This window comes from Eptatretus burgeri, chromosome 10 (genome assembly GCF_056783735.1).
Source record: "Eptatretus burgeri isolate ZD-2024b chromosome 10, Ebu_testis_v1, whole genome shotgun sequence".
Taxonomy (NCBI): Eukaryota; Metazoa; Chordata; class Myxini; order Myxiniformes; family Myxinidae; genus Eptatretus; species Eptatretus burgeri.
In genome coordinates, this window is record NC_140970.1 from 4,991,126 (window position 1) to 5,012,983 (window position 21,858).

Consider the following 21,858-nt stretch of genomic DNA (forward strand, 5'->3'; position numbering starts at 1 on the left):
GGAACTTGACCACAACCTTCATCACCCACGATGTACCAATGTTTGTTCACACCATTAAAAAAAATCAGGGTCTAATGGGTCTATGGGGCATTGCTCCCCCAAAAGAGGTACCGTATTTGCTTTCTTTGCAGAAATAATTCCGAAGAAACTTGTCTCCAACATTCATCACCCATGATGTACCAAAGATTGTTCACTGCATTACAAAAAATCGGTGTATGATGGGACGACAGATGAGGTTTATGGGGGCGGGGTTTGGGAGTTGCCATCTTAAAGGGGTATTTGCTTTCTTCTCAGAAACAACACAAACGATTTTGATGAAACTTGCCCACAGCCTTCATCATTCATGATGTACCAAAGTTTGTTCATGGCATTAGAAAAAAAAAATGCAGAGATATTTGGTTTCTTCTCCATAAAATATTTTGTGGGTTTTCAATGCCTACCAGTGGTTCCCTGGTTTTCTTATCCAGCCACAATTAAGTGAGCACCCAAGGGGTATTGCCCCTATTTTTAATCCTTGCACCTTTGATATTTTTTTATTTGTCTTTCGCGTTGGCCTTTAGTTCCCCTATTGGTGTATAGCTGAGTATTTTGTGATTTTCTTTTATTTTTGGCTATTGATCTCTTCCTTTATCCTTTACTTGACATAGGGAAAGCAGAGTAAACACAATGGAAACAACACGGTGGGAAATAGCGCAACCATAGAAACACAGTGTACTGGTCCACGCCCGAGTGTATTATTCCACGCTTTAGTATATTCTTCCAAACCTCACCAGCACACTTTTTCTGGACTATTTCTTGCTTCCTACCAATTTCTGGGATCTGAAATTTCGCTAAAGAGGTTTTACTGTCTTATTAACTTCCTCTCTGCTCTGATAAGGCCTAAGTCACATTTGCTCTACGGCGAGGATACGGCGGCTGTACGCCCTCTGAATTGACAGAAATGTGCGGCGGCCACAGAGTACTGCGGTGGCCTCAGCGTGGCCCTATGCCGTATGGCTATATTTTACAGGCCGTAGGGTCGCCGTGGAATTATAGCGCAGAGTTATAACTTTTTTCATTTCTACGTTCACCGTTGCAATTCGACAAGCCGAAACAAAAGAACTGGTAAAAAAAATAATAATAATAAAAAAAGAACCCACTCGTTACCGTCTGTCTGGCCGCATGTTCGCCTTAGGGCCCCCCTGCGGTCGCCTTGTGGGCACCTTGCGTCTGCCTTGAAAATTATATGGCCGCCGCAGGAACGCCCTAAGGTCACCGTGCGACATCAAATCGAAGACCGTATGGCACCCCCACGTTTTCAGTCTCCACAATTTATAAATACCCCGTGCGGCTCCCCGAAAAATAAAAACATATGTGACTGCTACATTGTGTGACCGTGGAAATACTGCGGCCGCCCTATAATTGCTAGTGGCCGTAGATTTTGGAGACCCCACGGCCGCCGTGGCAAATGTGACAGGCCTAAATTACTTACAAAGCTCATTACTTCGATTATTTTTCAGCATGAGCTTTTTGTTGTTATTGCATAGAAGAAAAAAATGAAGAAGGAAAAGCACAAAAAGGAGAAAAAAAATATGGACATTAAATAAAAGGAGAACAGTCGAGGTGAGAATTCAAGAGGAAAAAGGCACATTGGAGAGGAAGTTTGGGAAAGGTACAGGCCAAAAGAGAGGGTGAATGATAAATTTACAAGAAGAGTGGAGGATGTGCAGGGGAGAGAAGTTAGCAGAAGTTGGGAGAGACGGACACATGTTGAAAGAGATGAGAAGATAATTTGGATCAGCCATCAAGGTAAGGAGCAGGCGATTAAAATGTTCCGATATAATGATGAATATGAGCAAAGATGTTGGAAGAGATGTCATGAGGGAAAAGCATAGAGAGGTGGAGAAAACCCATATTTGGGTCAGAGAGAAGGAAAAGGTAAGTAGAAGAGAATAACCTGCAGGCTGCCGTTGATGTGGTGAAACTGATGAAATGGGATGACAGCTGAAGTTTGTCACCATTGCCAAGACCCAGATCATTTCTGGACGGACTCTAAATGAATGGTGTTTTGAGCCATGGTTGTCTTATTGGACTGGTTTTGTGTGACTCGGATGAAGGTGCAATGAACGTCTTTCCCGATGCAATTTTTACTGTTTGAGCAAAGATTATGCATTAATTAATCTGAGCCATCTGGGATATCCTGGAACTAAGTCCTTGGGATTTTTGGCAGTGTTTCCTGTTTTGGAGAGTAGACCTTGTAATTTTTTTTCTTCTTTTCTTTCAACACAACTATTTTGAGAATCCAGAATTTATTTCATTCTTGCATATTCTCCTGGCATGTTCTCATTGCCAAAGAGTATTTCACTTTTGGTACTTGTAATCAACATTTGGCTCGAGGGTAAAGGAGTAATCAAAATTTTCTTTGGAAATCGAGAAAGATGTAACTTGTAATGGAAGTTTATTAAAAAAAAAATCAAACAAATCAATGGATTGAGCCTTTCAAACAAATCAATTGACTGAGCCTTTCAAATAAATATAACTTTCCAAAACATGCTCATGGTTATAAGATCACGACAAGTGCCTGTTCACCATTATTGAGATAAATAAGGGTAATTAGATGCAGAAACAACATGATACTAGACATTGCAGAGCATAATTGTGCCTTCGACAGTTACGAGCCACAGTTGATCGCCATCCACCGATAATGATTTGATGTTCTTTCCTGGGAGAAGAGCAACCCAGCTCGAGATGTTCGTCCTGACTCCAACGCTGATGAAAAAAACCAATTATAATTGCAACAAGTAAAGGGAGATCGTAGGAGTTTCACATATAATTATTTCTCACAGTCATATGATTATGTCACGTGATTTAATTATCCTTTTCAGAGGAAAAACATGTATTGCATCAGTAAATGTAATGCAGTAATTTTGGTGAATCATCAAGTTTAAAATTATGGGGTTAAATAAAACAACATCCCCAATGCTTAATCAAAAAACATTCTGGGGGAACCATTGTTTTCAATCTGGAGCTGATACTGAGTTAAGTGTTCCAACTTTGTAAAATCAACTCTTGCTCATTAAAATACCAAACAATTCAAAATGAGGTCCTTATGTTGACCGTTCTCACTGATTTAATTGCCACGAGTTCCAATAAGGCTATGCTCAAAGTTTCCAGGAACTCACCGTGATGATACACAAAGGGACAGAAAGATAATTGTTTACCTGCAAAAATGTCGTTGATGGACATGGAGCCTACTAATGTATAACATAGCTGGAGGAATTTACTACCCCTCAGCCCGAATTGGGCTGAAAAAGGGGTATTGTCGTCATAGGCGTTGTCCGGCGGGCGTCCGGGCGTCTGTCAACTTTTGGTTTCCGTCAATTTCGAGGAGAATGCCTTGTCCGATTAAATCCATTTTTGCAGGGTATGTTGGGGTTGAGTAGAGTAAGGTTCCTTTCGAAAATGGGCGTGCTGCGATTTTCAATGTGGCCTCCATGGCAGCCATCTTGAAATTGGTTTCTGTCGATTTCGTGGAGAACGCCTTGTCCGATTAAATCCATTTTTGCAGTGTGTGTGTTGGAGTTGAATAGAGGAAGGTTCCTTTCGAAAATGGGCGTGCTGCGATTTTTCACTAGCCGCCACGGTAGCCATCTTGAAGTCTGATTGATTTTCGATATGACGTCCAACGTGCTCTAACTGACTGCATCATCGTGATATCACTGCTTTCTTTTACAATGCATGGGCTGAGGGGTTACGCCCGCTTTGCGAAGCTATTTTGCTTTTTAAATTGTAATTGTCTGAGCTGCCTCTCCCAAACTGCTTGTGTAAAACACAGCCAGAAACGTTTGCAGTCGGCATACATCTGGGTAAGGTTACATGTGAAACTAGCTGGTCTTGCAGGGGGTTGTTGGTCCCATCACAGTGAAGTAGTTGATATTTGATAAAATTCTACATTGAGGTGCGGCCCACTCATTTTGTGTGAGTCAACCTGGTCTATGCTTATAACAGCCAACCCTTCAGAAATTTGTCTTCGCAAACTGCTCCCCCATGACAAGCTGGCCCAATCAGCTCGACAATGTAATCTTAATTCAATGAGTCCCCATGCAAGGAACCCCAGTGCAGTAGGAGGTCATTGGGCCCATAATACCTGTCCGATGGTGGTATATCTGTGTTCTTTCCTTTTTAAATGCTGAGCATCAAGTACGTCTTTGGTATGACTCGGCTGTGGTTCAAACTGCTGACATCCCAAACTCAGAGCGAAATGAACACTTTTTTTAGCAGTCGGACCTGCTGCTAAATTCAATTCTGGAGTTTAAATTTTGAAACTTGGTTTAGTGGAATTCTACAGGTTATGGCTTGTGTGGGAATGAAATACAGCTCTGAAAGCTGGCGTCTCCAGCGTTTATATGCATTGCAATGTATCCAGCGATTTGTAGGTATAATGATCAGGCATTCAATAATGTGAGTGAGGAAAGTGACAAAAAAACTTTATTGTTAAGAAATTGTTGCGGCCTGATCCAAGTCAAGGCATTGTCGAGCAGGCCAAACAAAATGGCAAATTAAGACCCCATTGAGGAACAGCGAGGTTTCCGTGGATGTGCATGATAAAGGACATAATTAAATAACGCTGTTAATTATCTTCAAAAAGGGAGTTTTAATTAACCCAAACACCCAATTTTCACTCTTGCACTCCCTTGAAGATTCCCGAGTATGCAAGCAATGTTTCAGGCTGCTAGGTTTTATGGTTTTTTGAGTTATGGAGGAGACAAACAAACAAATGAAATTGCTCGTTGAGCAAGGAATTTCTAGAATAACTGTCATATCTCCATGATCTCTGAAAAAACAAAAACCTGTAAATCAATTTGGTTCTTATAAGTCGATAGTGCTACTGTTTAATGAGTTATAGCACTTAGTTTGGTCATGATCATAACTTGGAGGTCAATCGGACTTGAAATGGCGTTTTTATCGCAATATGAAAGTTTTGACCCGACCCCCCTGACATTCGACCCCCGACTGCTAAGAAGGGTGTTGGTGTGATACCCCAATGAGACAAATGGTTGGATGCAGTATTGGAAGTTGCACATTTTGGATTGGATTGAAGTCGATACGACCATTTTAGCGGACGTTATTGCGAAAATAAGAATTTCGGTTTTTCGGTGACCTTGACCTTTGACCTAGATTCACCAAAAACGACAAATGTCTGAGTTGGACCATGGCCGACGTCTGTACCCAGTTTGGTCATGATCGCTGAAACGGTGTGGCTGCTACAGGGTAAACAAACACACAAACAGACAGACACACAGAATGACACCCGCAACCGACCAACATAATTGCCGAAATCCGAAAGATTCCGGCAATTAACACACACGCACACACACACATCGTTATTATAGGCGAAACACAAAGACCCACTCACATCTCTCACAAGTGAATGGAGGAAATAGCCAATTTGCTCTCACCTCATCAATTAACCCAGGTGGCTAGGATTATATAAATAAATTGACTCTTCCCGTGCTCCAACTGAAGAAGGCTGCTGAAAGCAACAATGAAAGACGACACAAGGTAAGCCCTTTGCTGTTTCAAACCCTTCCCAGAGTTCCTACATAGCTGTAAAGACATTCACAAATAGTAGATACATTCACAAATGAGAATCCCAAAGCTATATGCCCCCCTCACCTGCTGGACTGGTTTTATCGCTAATTGGATAATCAGCACCAGCACAGACAGAAATGCACACAAACAAAGCTCCCAAGCATATACCACGTGCAAATGTCGAAATGCTGTCAACATATAAATGAAATACAAATATTCACTCATCTCTCACCTGTGAATTGAGGGAATAACCAATTAGCTCTCACTCAATTAATTAACCCAAGTGGCTCGGATTATATAAATAAATTGACTCCTCCAATGCTCTTCTTGCGGAGCCTTTCTTGGTTACTTTATGCAGCCTACTTTGGCTGGAAGAGCATGGGAGGAGTAAATTTAGTTATCAATTTACTAGCAAATACAACCCGTTTCTTCGCTGATAGGAATATTAAGGTGGGGGGTGAGGGGAGGAAGAGTAGGATGAGGGGAGGGGGAGGGAGAGAAGGGTGAGGGGAGAGAGAGAAGAGAGTGGAGGGAGGGAGACCAAGGGGGGGGGAGTGAGGAAATTGTGCAGTAAGGAAGGAGGGAGAGCAAAGAGAGGTTGGGGAGCGAGGAGGGATGGGGGGAAGGGATGTATTTATGTGTGTGTGTGTGTGTATACACACACACACACACACACACACACACACACACACACACACACACACACACACACACACACACACACACACACACACACAGTGGGGAGAACAAGTATTTGATACACTGCCGATTTTCCAGGTTTTCCCACTTACAACGCACTTAGAGGTCTGTAATTTTTATCATAGGTACACTTCAACTGTGAAAGACGGAATCTAAAACAAAAATCCTGAAAATCAATAATTAATTTGCATTTTATTGCATGAAATAAGTATTTGATCACCTACCAACCAGTAAGAATTCCAGCTCTCACAGACCTGTTAGTTTTGTCTTGAAGAAGCCCTCCCATTCTCCTCATTACCTGTATTAACTGCACCTGTTTGAACTCGTTATCTGCATTAAAGACAGCTGTCCACACTCAATCAATCAGACTCCAACCTCTCCACAATGGTCAAGACCAGAGATCTGTCTAAGGACATCAGGGACAAAATTGTAGACTTGCACAAGGCTGGTATGGGCTACAGGACAATAGGCAAGCAGCTTGGTGAGAAGGCAACAACTGTTGGCACAATTATTAGAAAATGGAAGAAGTTCAAGATAACAGCCAATCTCCCTCGGTCTGGGGCTCCATGCAAGATCTCACCTCGTGGAGCCTCATTGATAATGAGAAAGGTGAGGGATCAGCCCAGAACTACACGGCAGGACCTGGTCAATGACCTGAAGAGAGCTGGGACCACAGTACCAAAGAAAACCATAAGTAACACACTACGCCGTCATGGATTAAAATCCTGCAGCGCACGCAAGGTCCCTCTGCTCAAGCCAGCGCATGTCCAGGCCCATCTGAAGTTTGCCAATGATCATCTGGATGATCCAGAGGAGGAATGGGAGAAGGTCATGTGGTCTGATGAGACCAAAATAGAGCGTTTTGGTTTAAACTCCACTCGTGTTTGGAGGAAGAAGGATGAGTACAACCCCAAGAACACCATCCCAACCATGAAGCATGGAGGTGGAAACATCATTCTTTGGGGATGCTTTTCTGCAAAGGGGACAGGACGACTGCACCATATTGAGGGGAGGATGTATGGGGCCATGTATCGCGAAATCTTGGCCAACAACTCCTTCCCTCAACAAGAGCATTGAAGATGGGGCGTGGCTGGGTCTTCCAGCTTGACAACGACCCAAAACACACAGCCAGGGCAACTAAGGAGTGGCTCCGTAAGAAGCATCTCAAGGTCCTGGAGTGACCCAGCCGGTCTCCAGACCTGAACCCAATAGAAAATCTTTGGAGGGAGCTGAAAGTCTGTGTTGCCCAGCGACAGCCCCGAAACCTGAAGGATCTGGAGAAGATCTGTATGGAGGAGTGGGCCAAAATCCCTGCTGCAGTCTGTGCAAACCTGGATAAGAACTACAGGAAACGTCTGATCTCTGTAATTGCAAACAAAGGTTTCTGTACCAAATATTAAGTTCTGTTTTTCTGATTTATCAAATACTTATTTCATGCAATAAAATGCAAATTAATTATTTTAAAAAACCATACAATGTGATTTTCAGGATTTTTGTTTTAGATTCCGTCTTTCACAGTTGAAGTGTACCTATGATAAAAATTACAGACCTCTACGTGCTTTGTAAGTGGGAAAACCTGCAAAATCGGCAGTGTATCAAATACTTGTTCTCCCCACTGTATATACATATGTGTCTATATATATATATATATGTCTATATATATATATATATATGTCTATATATATATATATATATATATATATATATATATTTATATATATATATATTTATACAATGTTCTTATTTGTTTTTTGCATCCACAGCAGACGAGATGGAAAACAAGAGACAGAAAGTGCGAGAAGATAGTCCTCATAATGAGTGAGGAAGTCTGTACAGGTAAATGTGTTTTGGATTGACTCTAATAAATGCTCTCAGCATGGCACCTGAATCGTTTGCCCACCCAGCGCTCCTCTTCGCCTGCTCCGTTCCTCGAGCTCTGTCCGTCTGTTCAGCTCAGCCTTCTGCTCTGAGCCGCTGACCAAACCAAAAGCATGTCTCTCTCTCTTCCGTCCCCCTCGCAGGGTGTTTTACAACTGTTTACCGAGGAGGGGCCAAACGGTGGATCAGGACGGATGGAAGGAGTTTCCAAGCATCCTTGTTGGTCCACGGACGCTTCCCCAAGTGTTGGCCCAGCCTACGCGAGGACTCGGCACCAGAAATGGTCTAATTCACTTCTGCGCCTCACCTCGCGACTCATCTCCAACTTTAGGATGGGGCGAGGGGATCTGATGGAGCTCTCTGGCCACAAACATGCGCTGGACACCAAATGGGGGCTGTAATTGAGCGGAGCACTCGGTCTATCCATAAAATGTCAAACGGATTTGAGCGCACACTTGCGCTTCAAACTACATGCCAGAACGTCCCAAGCACAGGCATCTGGAATGGTGCGTGGCGTACATTTGTTCCAAAACATCGCCAAAGGGCAGTGCTGGGCGTCTGTGGCAGTGTCTGGTTGTGGCATTCATTGCGGTGATGTAACGGTGAATTATGGAATGGTGGTTGAGGTGTCGTTGTGGTGATTGTGATGGAGGCGCTTGTGGTCGTTGTGGCAGTTAATGGTGAAGGTAAGCGAGCTTGGATTGGTCAGGATTTTAAAAATAAAGGTGTTGTGGTGTTGTGGAAATGTCGCGTTAGGGTTCTTGTATGGTGAAGGTCTAAAGTGATGTGCTATTGCGGAATAGTGCAGAGTTTGAACAAGGTTTTGGCGGCATATGCTAATGAAGGCTACCCCTGTTGCTATAAGTAAAGGGAAGGTCATGTGTGTGAATGTGTGTATTAAAGTAAAATAAGATAGTGGTGCAGGCCCGGGGTTGCAAGGGGACAACGATGGGGGAGATATCCTTGGTTTCTCCCTGGACTCACCGGGAATCGCAGGCCGTCGCAGATGAATAAGTTTGTGTCATGGCGGGTCACGAATCGACCACGAATAATTTGACTATGTGACTCAGTGTCTTCCATCTGATGACCGTTTAACTAGGAATTCATGGTCGCATATCGGGGAATCATGCCCTCAATGCGTACTTACGTAACTTACTGTATCAGGTGCAGCCAAGCGATGCTGCCAGTATGCACCGGCTAATAATCAAATTTTGGGGAATAACTTTGGGGAATAGCTAAGGTGTGGACCATGCAGGACCAATGGAGTAAAATACAAAAACGAGCTGAGTACATATATAATAAGCAATTTATTACAACAAGGTGAGGAAAATTACGTCACACAGTATGGGTATATTCACAAGATATACAGCAGGGGAAAGCAAGGAATTTGTGAGTGTGACAAAACGAAGTGCAATATTCACAAAATAAAACAGTGCAGATTTACCCAGAATAAACTTATACAATCTTTAATTACACCATACATGACAGGTGACATCACACACACACACACACACACACATTCACACACACACACACACACCCAAGGAAAATTAGAGATAACCCAGAGAGATAAGAGACAGTTGAGGACAAGTGATCTCTTGATTCCTGGTGTGGTTAGCGGACTGGCACAACCCAAACACTTAGTAAGGGGGAGGAGGGAGGAAACTGAAGGTCTCTATGGTGTGGGAGTGAGAGATGCGAGTGTAGTGCAGCATGTCATGCGAGTGTAGTGCAGCGAGTCATGCGGCATGGTGTAAGAGGAAAATGTGAAAGGTGCAAGTCAGTAAGGTCACTGAAATGAACGGTTGTTTGGGACTTGCCCTCGCCGATTGCTCTTGTGCATCGACAGTGGACAAGCGATAGATGTGAGAGAAGAGAAAGACCTTAACAGAATTGTGTAAGAGTCTGTAAGTGTAAATGTTGGCTGCTGGATACAGCCGAACACTGAGCATCGATGACCCGGGGGTTATCCTGGCTTGTTCTGGAAATCGCTTGCCCCACCTGATATCTTCGCTTGGCTGTTCTGCCCTCTCCTGTCGGTCGCGCTTACTCATGGCGAGATTCACTCGGGTGCTGGAGAGCTCTTGTCTGTCCGCCTCAAAAGGTGAAGTTATGCTGCCAAGTCTGCTGAAGTCTTCCAAAGTCTCTGTAATCTGGGGATATCTGCTCTATTGCAAGCGAAATTGCTTCTTTTATGGGTCCCCGATGCTGCAGGCATTTCCAAGCTCCCCCATTGGTGCACAGCAGTGGCCCTGCACCGTAGCCACACCCTGCCAGACCCCTGACTCGAAAATGGCTTCATTCGACCTTACGCTGGGCCATGCATTGGAGCTCCAAGATTAACAAGGGGCATGGATTTTTAGGAGTGCTCTCTGGCCCTGAACATGTGTTGGCCTCCATTTAAATGTGAATCCTTAGGGAAATCCCAGTGCTCTCCATATGTCTTTGAATGAACCCCAGCGCATGCTTGTGCTTCGAGTTACACAGTGAAACAACCCGACTCTCGTTCCATCAGCATCTTTGGCATCTTTCGTGACTGTGATGAGCATCCCAGGGGTTGATGGTAATTGTGGCGGTTGTTAGGTCAGAGAATGTTGTGGCATTTGTACTTAAGACTATAAGAGATTGGGAGAGGTAGTTGTTGATGTGGCGTCGCGGCGAAGAGTTTGGAGGAGGTGTTCAAAGCTGTGGCGTTTGTGGTGAAGGCGTGGAAGTAGGTTGTTGTGAGAATTTTTAAAACGATGTGTGGAGTTGATATAGTGAGTATTATAGAGTTGTGGTGAGGATGAGGTTCTGAGGTGAAATGACAGTTGAGTTTTTGCCACGCAGTTTTGAACGGGTAAATAGCGTGCAGATGTAAATGAGCTTCCGCTATGTCGATTCATTCCTGGCATCATTGCTGTTCTGTATGCGTGCTTGCCTGCATGGTTTGTGTAAGAGGTAAAGGAAGTAAAGGGATGAAATAAAGGAAAGAATAGAGGATGGAAGACCTAACAGAAAGCCCCATGCAACGCATCTTTCCCATTTACCCACTAGATACTTGAAAGGACTAAATAAACACACACTAATTAAATAACTGCCTTAGGATCGCTGTATGTTGTGTGTCATTATTACCTCGGAGGAGTGCCGGTTTAACAAAATCGCAACAAAGAGAGAGGATGAGAAAAGGGACCTGTCCAAAAGCCCTCATAACACATTTTGCCCCATAAACTCACTAGACATAAGAGAAGAGCTATCTAGAAAGAGTACAAATGAAATAACTGTCTCAGGACTGCTTTGTGTTGTATGCCATTACCTATGGGGAGTGCCGGCTTTGCAGAATCTCAACAATATACATAGTTTTGCATTGATTGGTTTAGCTGTTTGACAGAATATTTTTCAAGGTTTTAGCTGAAATTCAGTATGGAAATAAATAAATTCAATCTTATGGATGCCGATCCTAATTACATTTGCTATTTTGAGTCGGTCAGTTTTGTTGTTCAGCGACGCTATCCGAAAGTTGAATGAATGTTATTGGATGTGAAATCCTTCACAGACGACTTGGAGGTACTTTGTAGATTTGAATTTTGTATATTGGAGGAATTTTTTGAGGATGTGTGTTGTTTTAAACCTGTGGCATGTCCGTGCCATCCCTACATAGGAGGTCAAGAAACTTCCTGACACAAAACTGAGGCTCATGTGGAAAGAGTGCGGTGACAGGGCAAAAAGGATGTTTCAAGACAGCTGTTCACCATCATCCCCTGTCCGTACCAATGATCTTTTCTTCAATCATAAACGCACCTCAAGCTCACGTGATTCCAGGTTACCATCTTTCCCTCCACTCCCTCACCCTCTTAATTTTATTTTCTTCCATTCCTGCTTCTTCTCGAATTTTCTTTCCACTTCTGTGATTGAGTGTTTGCACTTGTATCCAGCTTATTCACCCCTTGTGTTCTCTCCCTCCCCTTGCCCTCATTATCCCCAGTGCCCCTTCTTCCTCCAAGTTTCCTATCTTTCCCCTCAATACTGCTGTTGGTGTCCCCCCGCCCCCCCTTACCCTTCTTTCCACTTTTCATTCTGGTATGTCCTTGTCCGTTCTGTGTTCCAGGTCCTCCACGTGCCTTGATTGTATACACAAAAAATATTCACTGACATTGGGATACAACAGCAATGGGATGAATGAACAGCGACAGGAGGGAGAAGAATAAGAAACAGTAACTTTCATGGGAAGAAGGTTGAGTTCGTGGGCATTCAAATCAGGATAACAAAGGAGAGAAGGAAGAAGGTAAAGTGCAGCAAGTGAAACTGAACTTTTATAGAATGGATACAAACCTTTGATAAAGCTTCCAATTTGCATCAATTACGTATACAACGCCATTGTCGCTCACATCCAATGCCACAAAGTCTCCAAAGATTGAGAAGGAGCTCAGAGAGATGGCACAGGTACTTGTTGTTATTATGTATCTGAGGTCTCCGCTTGAGTCGATGCCCCAGCAGTCGTTCAGACCACAAGCCATCACAGATATTGGAAAATACGACGTGTAGTAAGAGTGCAGTGGATCATTTTTAAACCGCAGACTGCAGAAAATCAACGACCTCCCCCCAAGTACGTAGAACACATTGTCACGTTTGGAAATTATTTGATGCGCTTTTCCTAAGGGGAAAGACAACAGTAAAGTTAATAAAACAATGACACTGCATTATTCTTACAAGGAATGTTGATTTAATCGCAAAAAGCCTTTTTGTTTGACTACAGCACAACTACCTATTCCATACAACAAGCAGTAAAATGTATGGAAAAGGCAATGATTATCTCTATAAATGGTTTACAAAACGTTTCTTTCAAAAAATGGTGTTATGAGAACAAAACCATTATCTTAACTTTCCTTTTCTAAACCTCTTATTTCTTGAGCATCAAACTTACCTCCACTGATCAGTGGCAGGCTTACAAATATCATTGAGATCTTTAATGTCCTTCTTGTTTCCATATTTGGAGAACTTAACACTCACTGGTCACTGGGACTGAGGGTCAGAGAAGACAAAGAATCAAATTGGCTGACACAGTCAAGGAGGTGAAATGGTCTTCAGCAATGTGAGACCCCACAAATGGAAATCTTCGGTCATGAGGACAATGAAGGATGAAAGGCATGATGTTGCCCCACAGACCACAGGGACACAATGGCTTGGTCCAAATGATCACAGTTTCACAACCAATCGTAACAAGGAGATGGTTATTGTGGGTTGAGGGTGCGAAGAATGGAAACATTGGTATTGTTCTCAAAAATCGTGGGTCGAGGGTGTGAATAACGAAAAGTGTCACCTTTCAAGTATGTTACTTGAGAGTCATCGCACACTGTCAATACTTGTTCGCCATACAGTCCTCGTATTGGTGTCTTCTTTCTTATTCCATTGTGAAACAACAAACTTTTCAGTTTCATTTTTCTTACCCTCGCCAAAGGAGAGGGTCTGTTTGGCTCCGTTTTGTTTGTTTGTTACTTGGCGAGAATTTGTTTTTGCCAAGTATGTTTGTCTAGAGCGTTTGTCTGTCTTTTTGTCTGTCTGTTTGTTAGTCTGTTTGTCACAATTTTTGGCCGAAGTTTTCAAGAAATCGTTTTTAAATTTTCTTTGTGTGGAGGGGACTGGCTCAGGACGGCAACGCTAAATTTTGGTGAAGATCCGAATCCAGATCTGGATCTGAGATTTTATAAATGATTCTTCACCATTGAGAGATTGGGCCAAAAACAATACACAGCAAAACATCTCAAAAGGTTATGGATGAATTGACAAGAAACTTGGTGGACAGGTTTAAAGTGCCACTAGGAAGAACTGATTCAATTTTGGTGAAGATCCGTATCCAGATCTGGATACAAGAAATATTTAATTTATAACTGATTCTTTACCATTGAGTGATGGGGCTAAAAATGATATTGCATGATATCTCAAAAAGTTTAGGACAGATTCGGATGAAACTTGTTGCACAGGTTGAGTGTGTAACAAGGACTAATTGATTCGATTTTAGAGAAGATCTGAATCCGGATCCGGATTCGAGAATTTTTCAGGTGATTCTTCACCGTTGAGAGATGGGGCCAAAAACTATGCATAGCATGGTGTCTCTAAAAGTTGTGGACGACTTGTGACAAAACGAGATGGAAGAGTTGGATAGGTGACCACAACAAGCCAATTTGATTTTGGTTAAGGTCAGGAATCGGATCTGACCGATCAGTGGCATACAAAATGGAAACTATTCAGCCTGGCGGAGGGAGGTATGTTCTCTACAGAGTGCCGTTCCGTTTCTCCAAGTTGTCACTCGATGAGTGATTTTTCATTTGTTTGTCTGTCTGTCTATCTGTCTGTTTACCTGCTTGTCCGCACAGAACTTTAGTGTTTTTCTCCGCATCTGCTTGTCGGATTGAGACGAAATTTTCACCAAAGGAGTGAACACTCGTGTGCAGTGTTTTATTGATAACGAGCAAATACCACCAGTCATTCACTGATGGTAATACTATAGGTAGAGCGAGAAAAAGAGGGGGGAAAGATGGAGAGAGAGGTGGGGGAGGGAGAGCGGGAGAGTGAAGAGGTGGAGGGGAAAGGAGAGAGGAGGGAGGGGGAGCGAGGAGGTGTGGGGGAAGGGAGAACGGTGTGAAGTGAGAGGAAGGGAAGGCAGAGGTGTGGGGGAAGGGAAGAACAGTGTGAAGTGAGAGGAAGGGAAGGCAGAGGTGTGGTGGAGCATTAATTACGATTCATACCATCTCATCGAAATGGTTCTGTGTTGAATAACAGTGAAGAAGGAAACAAAATAATGTCTGAAATCCATTTTCGACAGGTCATACTATAAACACGGCCTGGACACAAACTCCCATCTGGAGGCAAACTCCTGTCTGGACAAGTCCAGTGACAAACTCCCGTCCAGACATAAATACCGCTTGGACGCATGTGGAGCCAAGCTGTCCACAGGCAAACACTGTCCAGACATGTCCAGAGAGAGATGAGAGAGATGTGAGAGGGAGAGAGAGTGTCAGAGAGAGGGAGAAGAGGGGAGAGTGAGAGAGATGTGGGAGGAAGGTACTACATTGTATTGGGAGGGGGAAGAGCAACGATGAGAGAGATGAGAGACGAGAGAGAGAGGTGTGAGAGAGAGGTGAGAGAGAGAGAGAGGGAGACACACGCAAACGCGCACGCACACACCCACCAAATATCAGCAAATTTTTCTGGAATCGGCAGGTTGGATTCACTATGATTACCAACTTCAGTACTTGCTGTATACAACCCAGAAACCTTGAGTAGCTTTCACCAAAAACAACGTTGCATTGATATCGACGTTTCACCAATTATATTCACAAATATTGCAGGAAATCCGCCATTTTTCCTGCTCGTCTGTGCACGTGTCACGTGGTGCATCAGTTCGGCGTTCACACAAATGTTATAACTTTATTTTAAAACGTCTGGTTTTTACCAGATTTTGATTCCCTGTAGAGCACTTCACGAAACCTCCAAAAATATTTACGCAGATCTGGCAGACACTATGGATAGGCAGCCCCTCTTTGGGGCAGGGCATGAGATCCAGCATTGAATACATTAAACCATATAGCTCAATTAAGCTGGTTAATTTTGTTGTTTCTAAATTTTTTGTTCACTCAATAGAATTCTCCAAAGAATAGAAAAAGATAATGTTTTGGAAATTTCAAGTTTTCTTGTAAATATATGGACAACGAGGAAATATACCTTGCTTGCTTAAAGTAAATATATCGGCTTTGTTATAAGACTCGTTATTTTTTTTAATTATCAGATTTCACAACAGATTTCAACACTTATTTAGTCCACATGATATCTGATCCTCAAAACCGAAATTACATTTCAGTGATATACTGTTATGTTTATGGGGTAGATGGAGGAATTTCTGAGGAAAGATAGGATTGTATAGAGTTGCTTGGCCCATGGACGTGTCGGACACATCTCAATGTAGTTAAGTAGGGAAACTTTGACGGGGGGGGGGGGGGGCAGTGTTAATTAGATAGGGATTAAGGACAATGTTCCCCAGTATGTGATTGCTCCAAGTGAACTATTACTACATTTTAGCATTTCCTCGCCAACCATGAAGGAGTTGCATTTTTATAACGACAACCACGGTAACAAACAAGCAAAATGTGCCGAGGGGTTAGAGGGCCCGCCTTTCCTGGTTTTGTGCAAGCAGGGATCGCCAGAAATTGGGAGCGCATGCACGAGGTCAGTGTGAAGAGTTGAGTGCGGAGGAAAGGACGCAAGCAATCGAGAGATGAGAACGTAGTTAGAAGATGGCATGAAAGATCAGGGCACGACAAAATGGCTTTCGTTCGATGCATGAAGAAGATGGCATGATTATCGTATTTGTGCTGAGGCAATTTTGGCTCACATGGTGAAGCAAGTTGGTGGCCTTTGGCTCTTGGTTGGGTCGTGAGGAACAGACCCTGAACCTTGTGTATGGAAGTGAAGGGGACGGCAACCATTCTGAAAAGCAGTGGGTCGGTGAGGACGATCGATGCACGAGAAAGCTGCACAGGGTCTCTGAGCCTTGATGTTGAATCCCGCTCATTAATTGCCTGATGTACATTTGTCCTACTGCGAGAGAGCAGCCTAGCGCCATTTTTGAGGGTGTATTTGCACATGCACGACAAAGCGCTTCGATTCCACATTCCATAAAGACCATCTCTGGACCAAGCTAAGTGTTCGAATAAAGGGAGGATTTTGCTTTTCTTTCATTTTGTTTTCCCCTTGTCTGTATTTACATCTGTGTGTAGATGCGCCTCAACTTTGGATTAATTTTCCTGACGTATTGTTGTGGTTGTGTGGGTAGATGGAAGAATCTGTGGGGAGTGGCATTGTGTGGAGTTGCTTGGTCCATGGGCGGGTTGAGAGCATCTCGATGTGGTAGGTGTGGAATCTGTGGGCTTGGGTGTTGCGTGCTGCCACATGAGGGGTGGTGCAGTGTTGATTGGCTTAGGGAGTGGGAGTGGGTTCCCCAGTACATGATTGCTCTCTGTGGTTTTTTCCTATGTTTTCGTATTTTGGGATCGGCAGTGGAGGTGGGGGGCGCATCCCTGAAACCACAACAGGCGGGTGGAAAGCCCCGCCTTCGGGGGTTGGTGGCGGTCGGGGTCGTGCCCCCTGGGGATGATTGGTGGGTGTGGCATCGGGGGCTGTCCAGGAGGATAAGTGCCCACAACCATGGGTTTTGTGGGGGTGGGCCGCACCCTGGGGACAGAGAATAAAACAGGACAGAGAGAAGTGGAGTGCTGAAAGGCAGCTTGCACATTATGAAGGCAGCTTGCACATTTTGAGAGGTGAAAGAAAGGAGTGCACAGGAGAGGTTGTGCATTTTAGGAGGAAGAAGTTGGCTTGGCATTCTGGGAGAGCTGTGATCAGAGTGGAGGCAAAAGGTGCATTGTTTGAAGAGACGAGAGCAGAGATTTAGCGCATACCAAAGAGGATGACATGGCCATTGAATCTATGTTGAGGTGGTTTGGCTCACGTGGCGAAGTAAGACGCTGGCCTTTTGCTTCTTGTCAGGTCAATGAGAAGTGGACTTCCATTTTTATACACCCGATATATATATCGGGGCGTATTATATGATACCGGTCGTCTGTCCGTCCGTCTGTCTTTTATGTCCGTCCGTCAGTTCCTGTCCGCACTCTAACTCCCAAAGTTTTCAACTTTCACGTTTCATATTTGGTACATAGGTACAGACTGTGGAGACGGTGTGTCGTGACATACGTTCGTCATCTAAAGTGGTTGCCATGGCAACCAGGGTGCTGTTTTCATGTAGTAGCACAATTCTGTATATACCTTCTTGTTCGGGCGTATATTGTGCTGACTTGAGCTCTTGTTAGTAGTTTATATAATCGATCTGCTTGAATGTGGCCATTAATAAAAATTGTAGTCTCAGTTAATCACTGCATCTGTTTCTAATTACTAAATATTAATTGATTCATCTTGATGTAACTCATTTTATTAGAACTTGTAATAAAATGTAATTATCTGTGTTTCTCTTTTTCATAAGGTCATATTTTGTACTGGAGCTGAAGGTCTACAGCCATTTGCCTCCATAGAAACATTATTCGCTCGCTGCTTTGCTGGATGTCTCGAGAATGCAACTCAACGTCCCCTCCCTCTTCTCTCTCTCTCTGTTCTTAGATTTCTAATTAATGTTCTTGCCATCTGTCCTGACATGCCTTTGTAAAGGAATTATGTCATGCTGATAATGATAGTTTGATACATTATTGCCCTGCTCGCAGTTGGCCTGTTATTTGAGACGCCTGCCCGCTTTACTCCTGTCTGCCTGTGCAGTTTGTTGTTTCTGACCAGGGCGATAAGAAGCGCTCTCTAGGATTTCTCCCCTGTCTCGATAAATCTGTAAAATCCTTCACATTACTCCAGGCGGCCCAGCTGAGGTTAGATGTGGGTCATTGTGACCCGACTCCCCTCCATTTCTGTCCAGTTTATTTCTGAGAAGGTTCACGCATACCGTCCTGCACTCTGTGCACTTTGGTCACACATAACCACACCTTCTCTTTTCTCTCCTCAGCCCCCTAGAAACTTCCCCCACCTTCTCCTGGGTTCTACATATAGATAAATTACTGTAAGCTCCGATTAGCGGAGACTATTGCATGAATGTTTCATCAATGATGCTTCGTTCCATCAATACATATTAAAGATTTTCTGTTGATGTACTTTTCCTCAAGTGGCCAATTGAGTTTCTAGAGTTCCACAACACCAGCCTTTTGCTTCTGGTCAGGTCGATGAGGACGATCAGGGCACCCGGAGCTGTTGCACTGGGGCTTTGAGCCTTCATGTGGAGTGCCGCTCGCAGATTGCCTGGCGTGCATTCGTCCCACGACGAGAGAAGCGCCTCAATTCCAGTTCCACAAGGATCAGCTCTGGGCCAAGCTAAGTGCAAGAGTGGTTGGAAGGAGGGTTTTTATTTTTATTTTGTTTCCCCATTGTCCGTTTTTGAGTCTGTGTGCAAGGCCTCGACTCGAGGATTTATAAATTTCATTTCATTATCATTTCCTTTGGAATTATCATCCTTTGTGAAAATTTGTTTTTTCCCATTAAACATATTTCTTTTAAGACACTGTAGCATTGCGCTGTCCTGGTGCAGCACCCTGTGCTGTGCTTCTCCCTGTGCTCCTCCTGGGTGGCACGATGCTCCATTAACGTGCGCACATTAATCCCCGAGTCTCGGTTGTAGCCTTCAAGGGAGAAGCTTTGCCATCCGTCCAGGTAGGGGTCTAACCCCCTGGACACAACAGTGTTATTGTTATATTCTGATTATTGTCCTTTGTAAATATTTCTCTATTTTCATTCAATGTATTCATTTTAAGTGGCTGTTGGTGTATCTGTTGTGGGTCGAGTACAACATGTGTGCCTCCGTCCTTTACCAACATTTCTTTCCCATGTGCACATTAATCTCCAAGAGTCTCGGGTGTAAACCTCCAAGGGAGAACTGTTTGGAAATCCGTCCAGGTGGGGGCTAATCCCCCCTGAACACGACAATACCATAATGAGTCCGTGAGAGTATATAGTGGAAAATCGTATCATATAATGCATGAAATCGCTCCAAGCTTCTAATTTGAAAACGTATACTACTTACAAAAGCGACGTATGCAACATTTCGTAGCTTTGATGAACAGGCATTTGATATGAGTTCGGAAAGTGAAAAAGAAACTTTATCATGAAGAAATTGTTGCGGACTATTCCAAGTCGAGGCATGGTTGAGCAGGCCAAAAAACATGGCGGCTTCAGACCCCAGCGAGGTTACCCAGGAAACGCCTTAAGACCCCAGCGAGGTTACCCAGGAAACGCCTTAAAACCCAGAGAGCAAGGTGGCCGAGAATCACCTGATGAAGGATGTAATTAAATATTGCTGTGAATTGTCTTCAAAAGGGTTGTTTTGAATAATCGAACGCCCAATTTTCACTCTTGCACTTCCTTAGATTTTTCTTAGTACTAGTACGTGCCCGTAAAAAATAAATAAATAAATAATAATAATAAATAAATAAACCACACAGGCCATTTCTTTGCTCTCACGTGCCCGTACGTGCGTGGCCCGGAAGTTCGATATTATTCGCAGTTATGATTATTCGCAATTTATTTTTAATACCCAATTATTCAATTAGCGCCAACGTATTTTACCTTTTCGCAATGTCGTGGCAAGGAAAAACAAAAAGAGAAGAGAAGAGAGAGAAAAAATTTACTTCCTGGTTCGGAGCATACCAGCACTCGGATGTTCCCGAAATTTATACACCGTCTAATATGAAAACGATCATAACTTGGGCCATTGTGTTTATCTATAAATGCGCATAAGAAATCGAGAAATTATTAGAATACACGAAGTCATCACTCTCCGGAAGCCCGTACGTTGTAACCTGTAATGGGGAACGTGGCTGTGCTTCCCTTCCCCATCGGCCACGCCCACGCAATAACGTGTCTTGTCATTGGTTTGGTAAATAAATGGCCATAACTTGGGAACCACTTGTCCGATTAATATCAAACCTTGAAAAGGTACATCCTCAGGTCCCCAGCAATATACCTGGCAAGTTTCAATTAGATCGGACCAGAGGTTGGCGAGAAACAGCGGTCACACACACACACACACACACACACACACACACACATACACATACACATACACACACACACACACACACACACACACACACACACACACACACACACACACACACACACACACACACACACACACACACACACACACACACACACACACACACACACACACACACACACACACACACACACACACATTGCTGGAATTATAGATAGATGCATGCAATGTTTATCAGCTAGGTTTTATGGTTTGGAGTTATGGAGGGAGGGGACACACACACACACACACACACACACACACACACACACACACACACACACACACACACACACACACACACACTCCTTTTATTAGTATAGATTATGACATCATAGATCACGTGGTGTCACAGCCATGTTGGAAAAACTAAAAAACTTTGGACCTCTGTATATCTAAAATTGCACCAAGTGAAAAATTGAATCTTGGCACATGGCAAATACTCCTCATGGGGAATCAGTGTGATTTTTTTTTAAATGATGCCATAGATGCCTTCGTTATGATGTCATAATTGCATATGTAGAATGGTACATCTGATCAGCATCTGATCAGTCATCTGGGGATAAAATGGTCCACAGAAAATTTTTGATGACATCATAGGTCATGTGGTTCAGCAGCCATATTGTTTTAAAAAAAACAACTTCAAAAATCTTTTTCTCTGAAGTGGCTCAACAGATTGAGGCGAAAGTTTACAGGTATAACTGCCTATCCACGAGGAACAAAGCTTTCTCACATATGACATCATAGGTCACATGGTTTGGAAGCCATATTGGAGTTACCCTAAAATCTATGAAAATCTGCTTCTCCAGAACGACTAGACAGATTAAGGGGAAACATCATTCAAATGTTCCCCAAGCCTTGGGGCCAACAGGATATTCACAAATAATTGATGTCACGTGGTCTGGCAGCCATATTGGATTGAGTGAAAGACTTAAAAATATAATTTCTCTTAAATTTCTTCATCAATCGATGTGAAACTTCACAATTATGATCTAGTAGTGATGCGGAATATATATTTTAAATTTAAATCTGATCGGACGCACAGTCTGGCATCCAGAATAATTTATTTTTTTGATCTGTCTACTTTTTTA

General features: G+C 43.4%; 1 protein-coding gene and 1 pseudogene across 1 annotated transcript in view; one reads left to right on the plus strand and one right to left on the minus strand.

The window, feature by feature from the left end:
- LOC147017868 (uncharacterized) overlaps positions 1 to 21,858 on the plus strand; it is a 122,018-nt pseudogene that overhangs the window by 8,736 nt on the left and 91,424 nt on the right.
- The window catches only part of LOC147017869 (fish-egg lectin-like), an 89,004-nt gene continuing 69,572 nt past the window's right edge, over positions 2,427 to 21,858 (minus strand). Inside the window, exons 4-5 of the mRNA XM_085896937.1 lie at positions 12,460 to 12,781; positions 2,427 to 2,748 (exon numbers count right to left, since the gene is read on the minus strand). Coding sequence (XP_085753063.1) covers positions 2,616 to 2,748; positions 12,460 to 12,781 — 455 coding nt within the window. The 3' untranslated portion in view covers positions 2,427 to 2,615. The remainder of the gene's footprint in view (positions 2,749 to 12,459; positions 12,782 to 21,858) is intronic.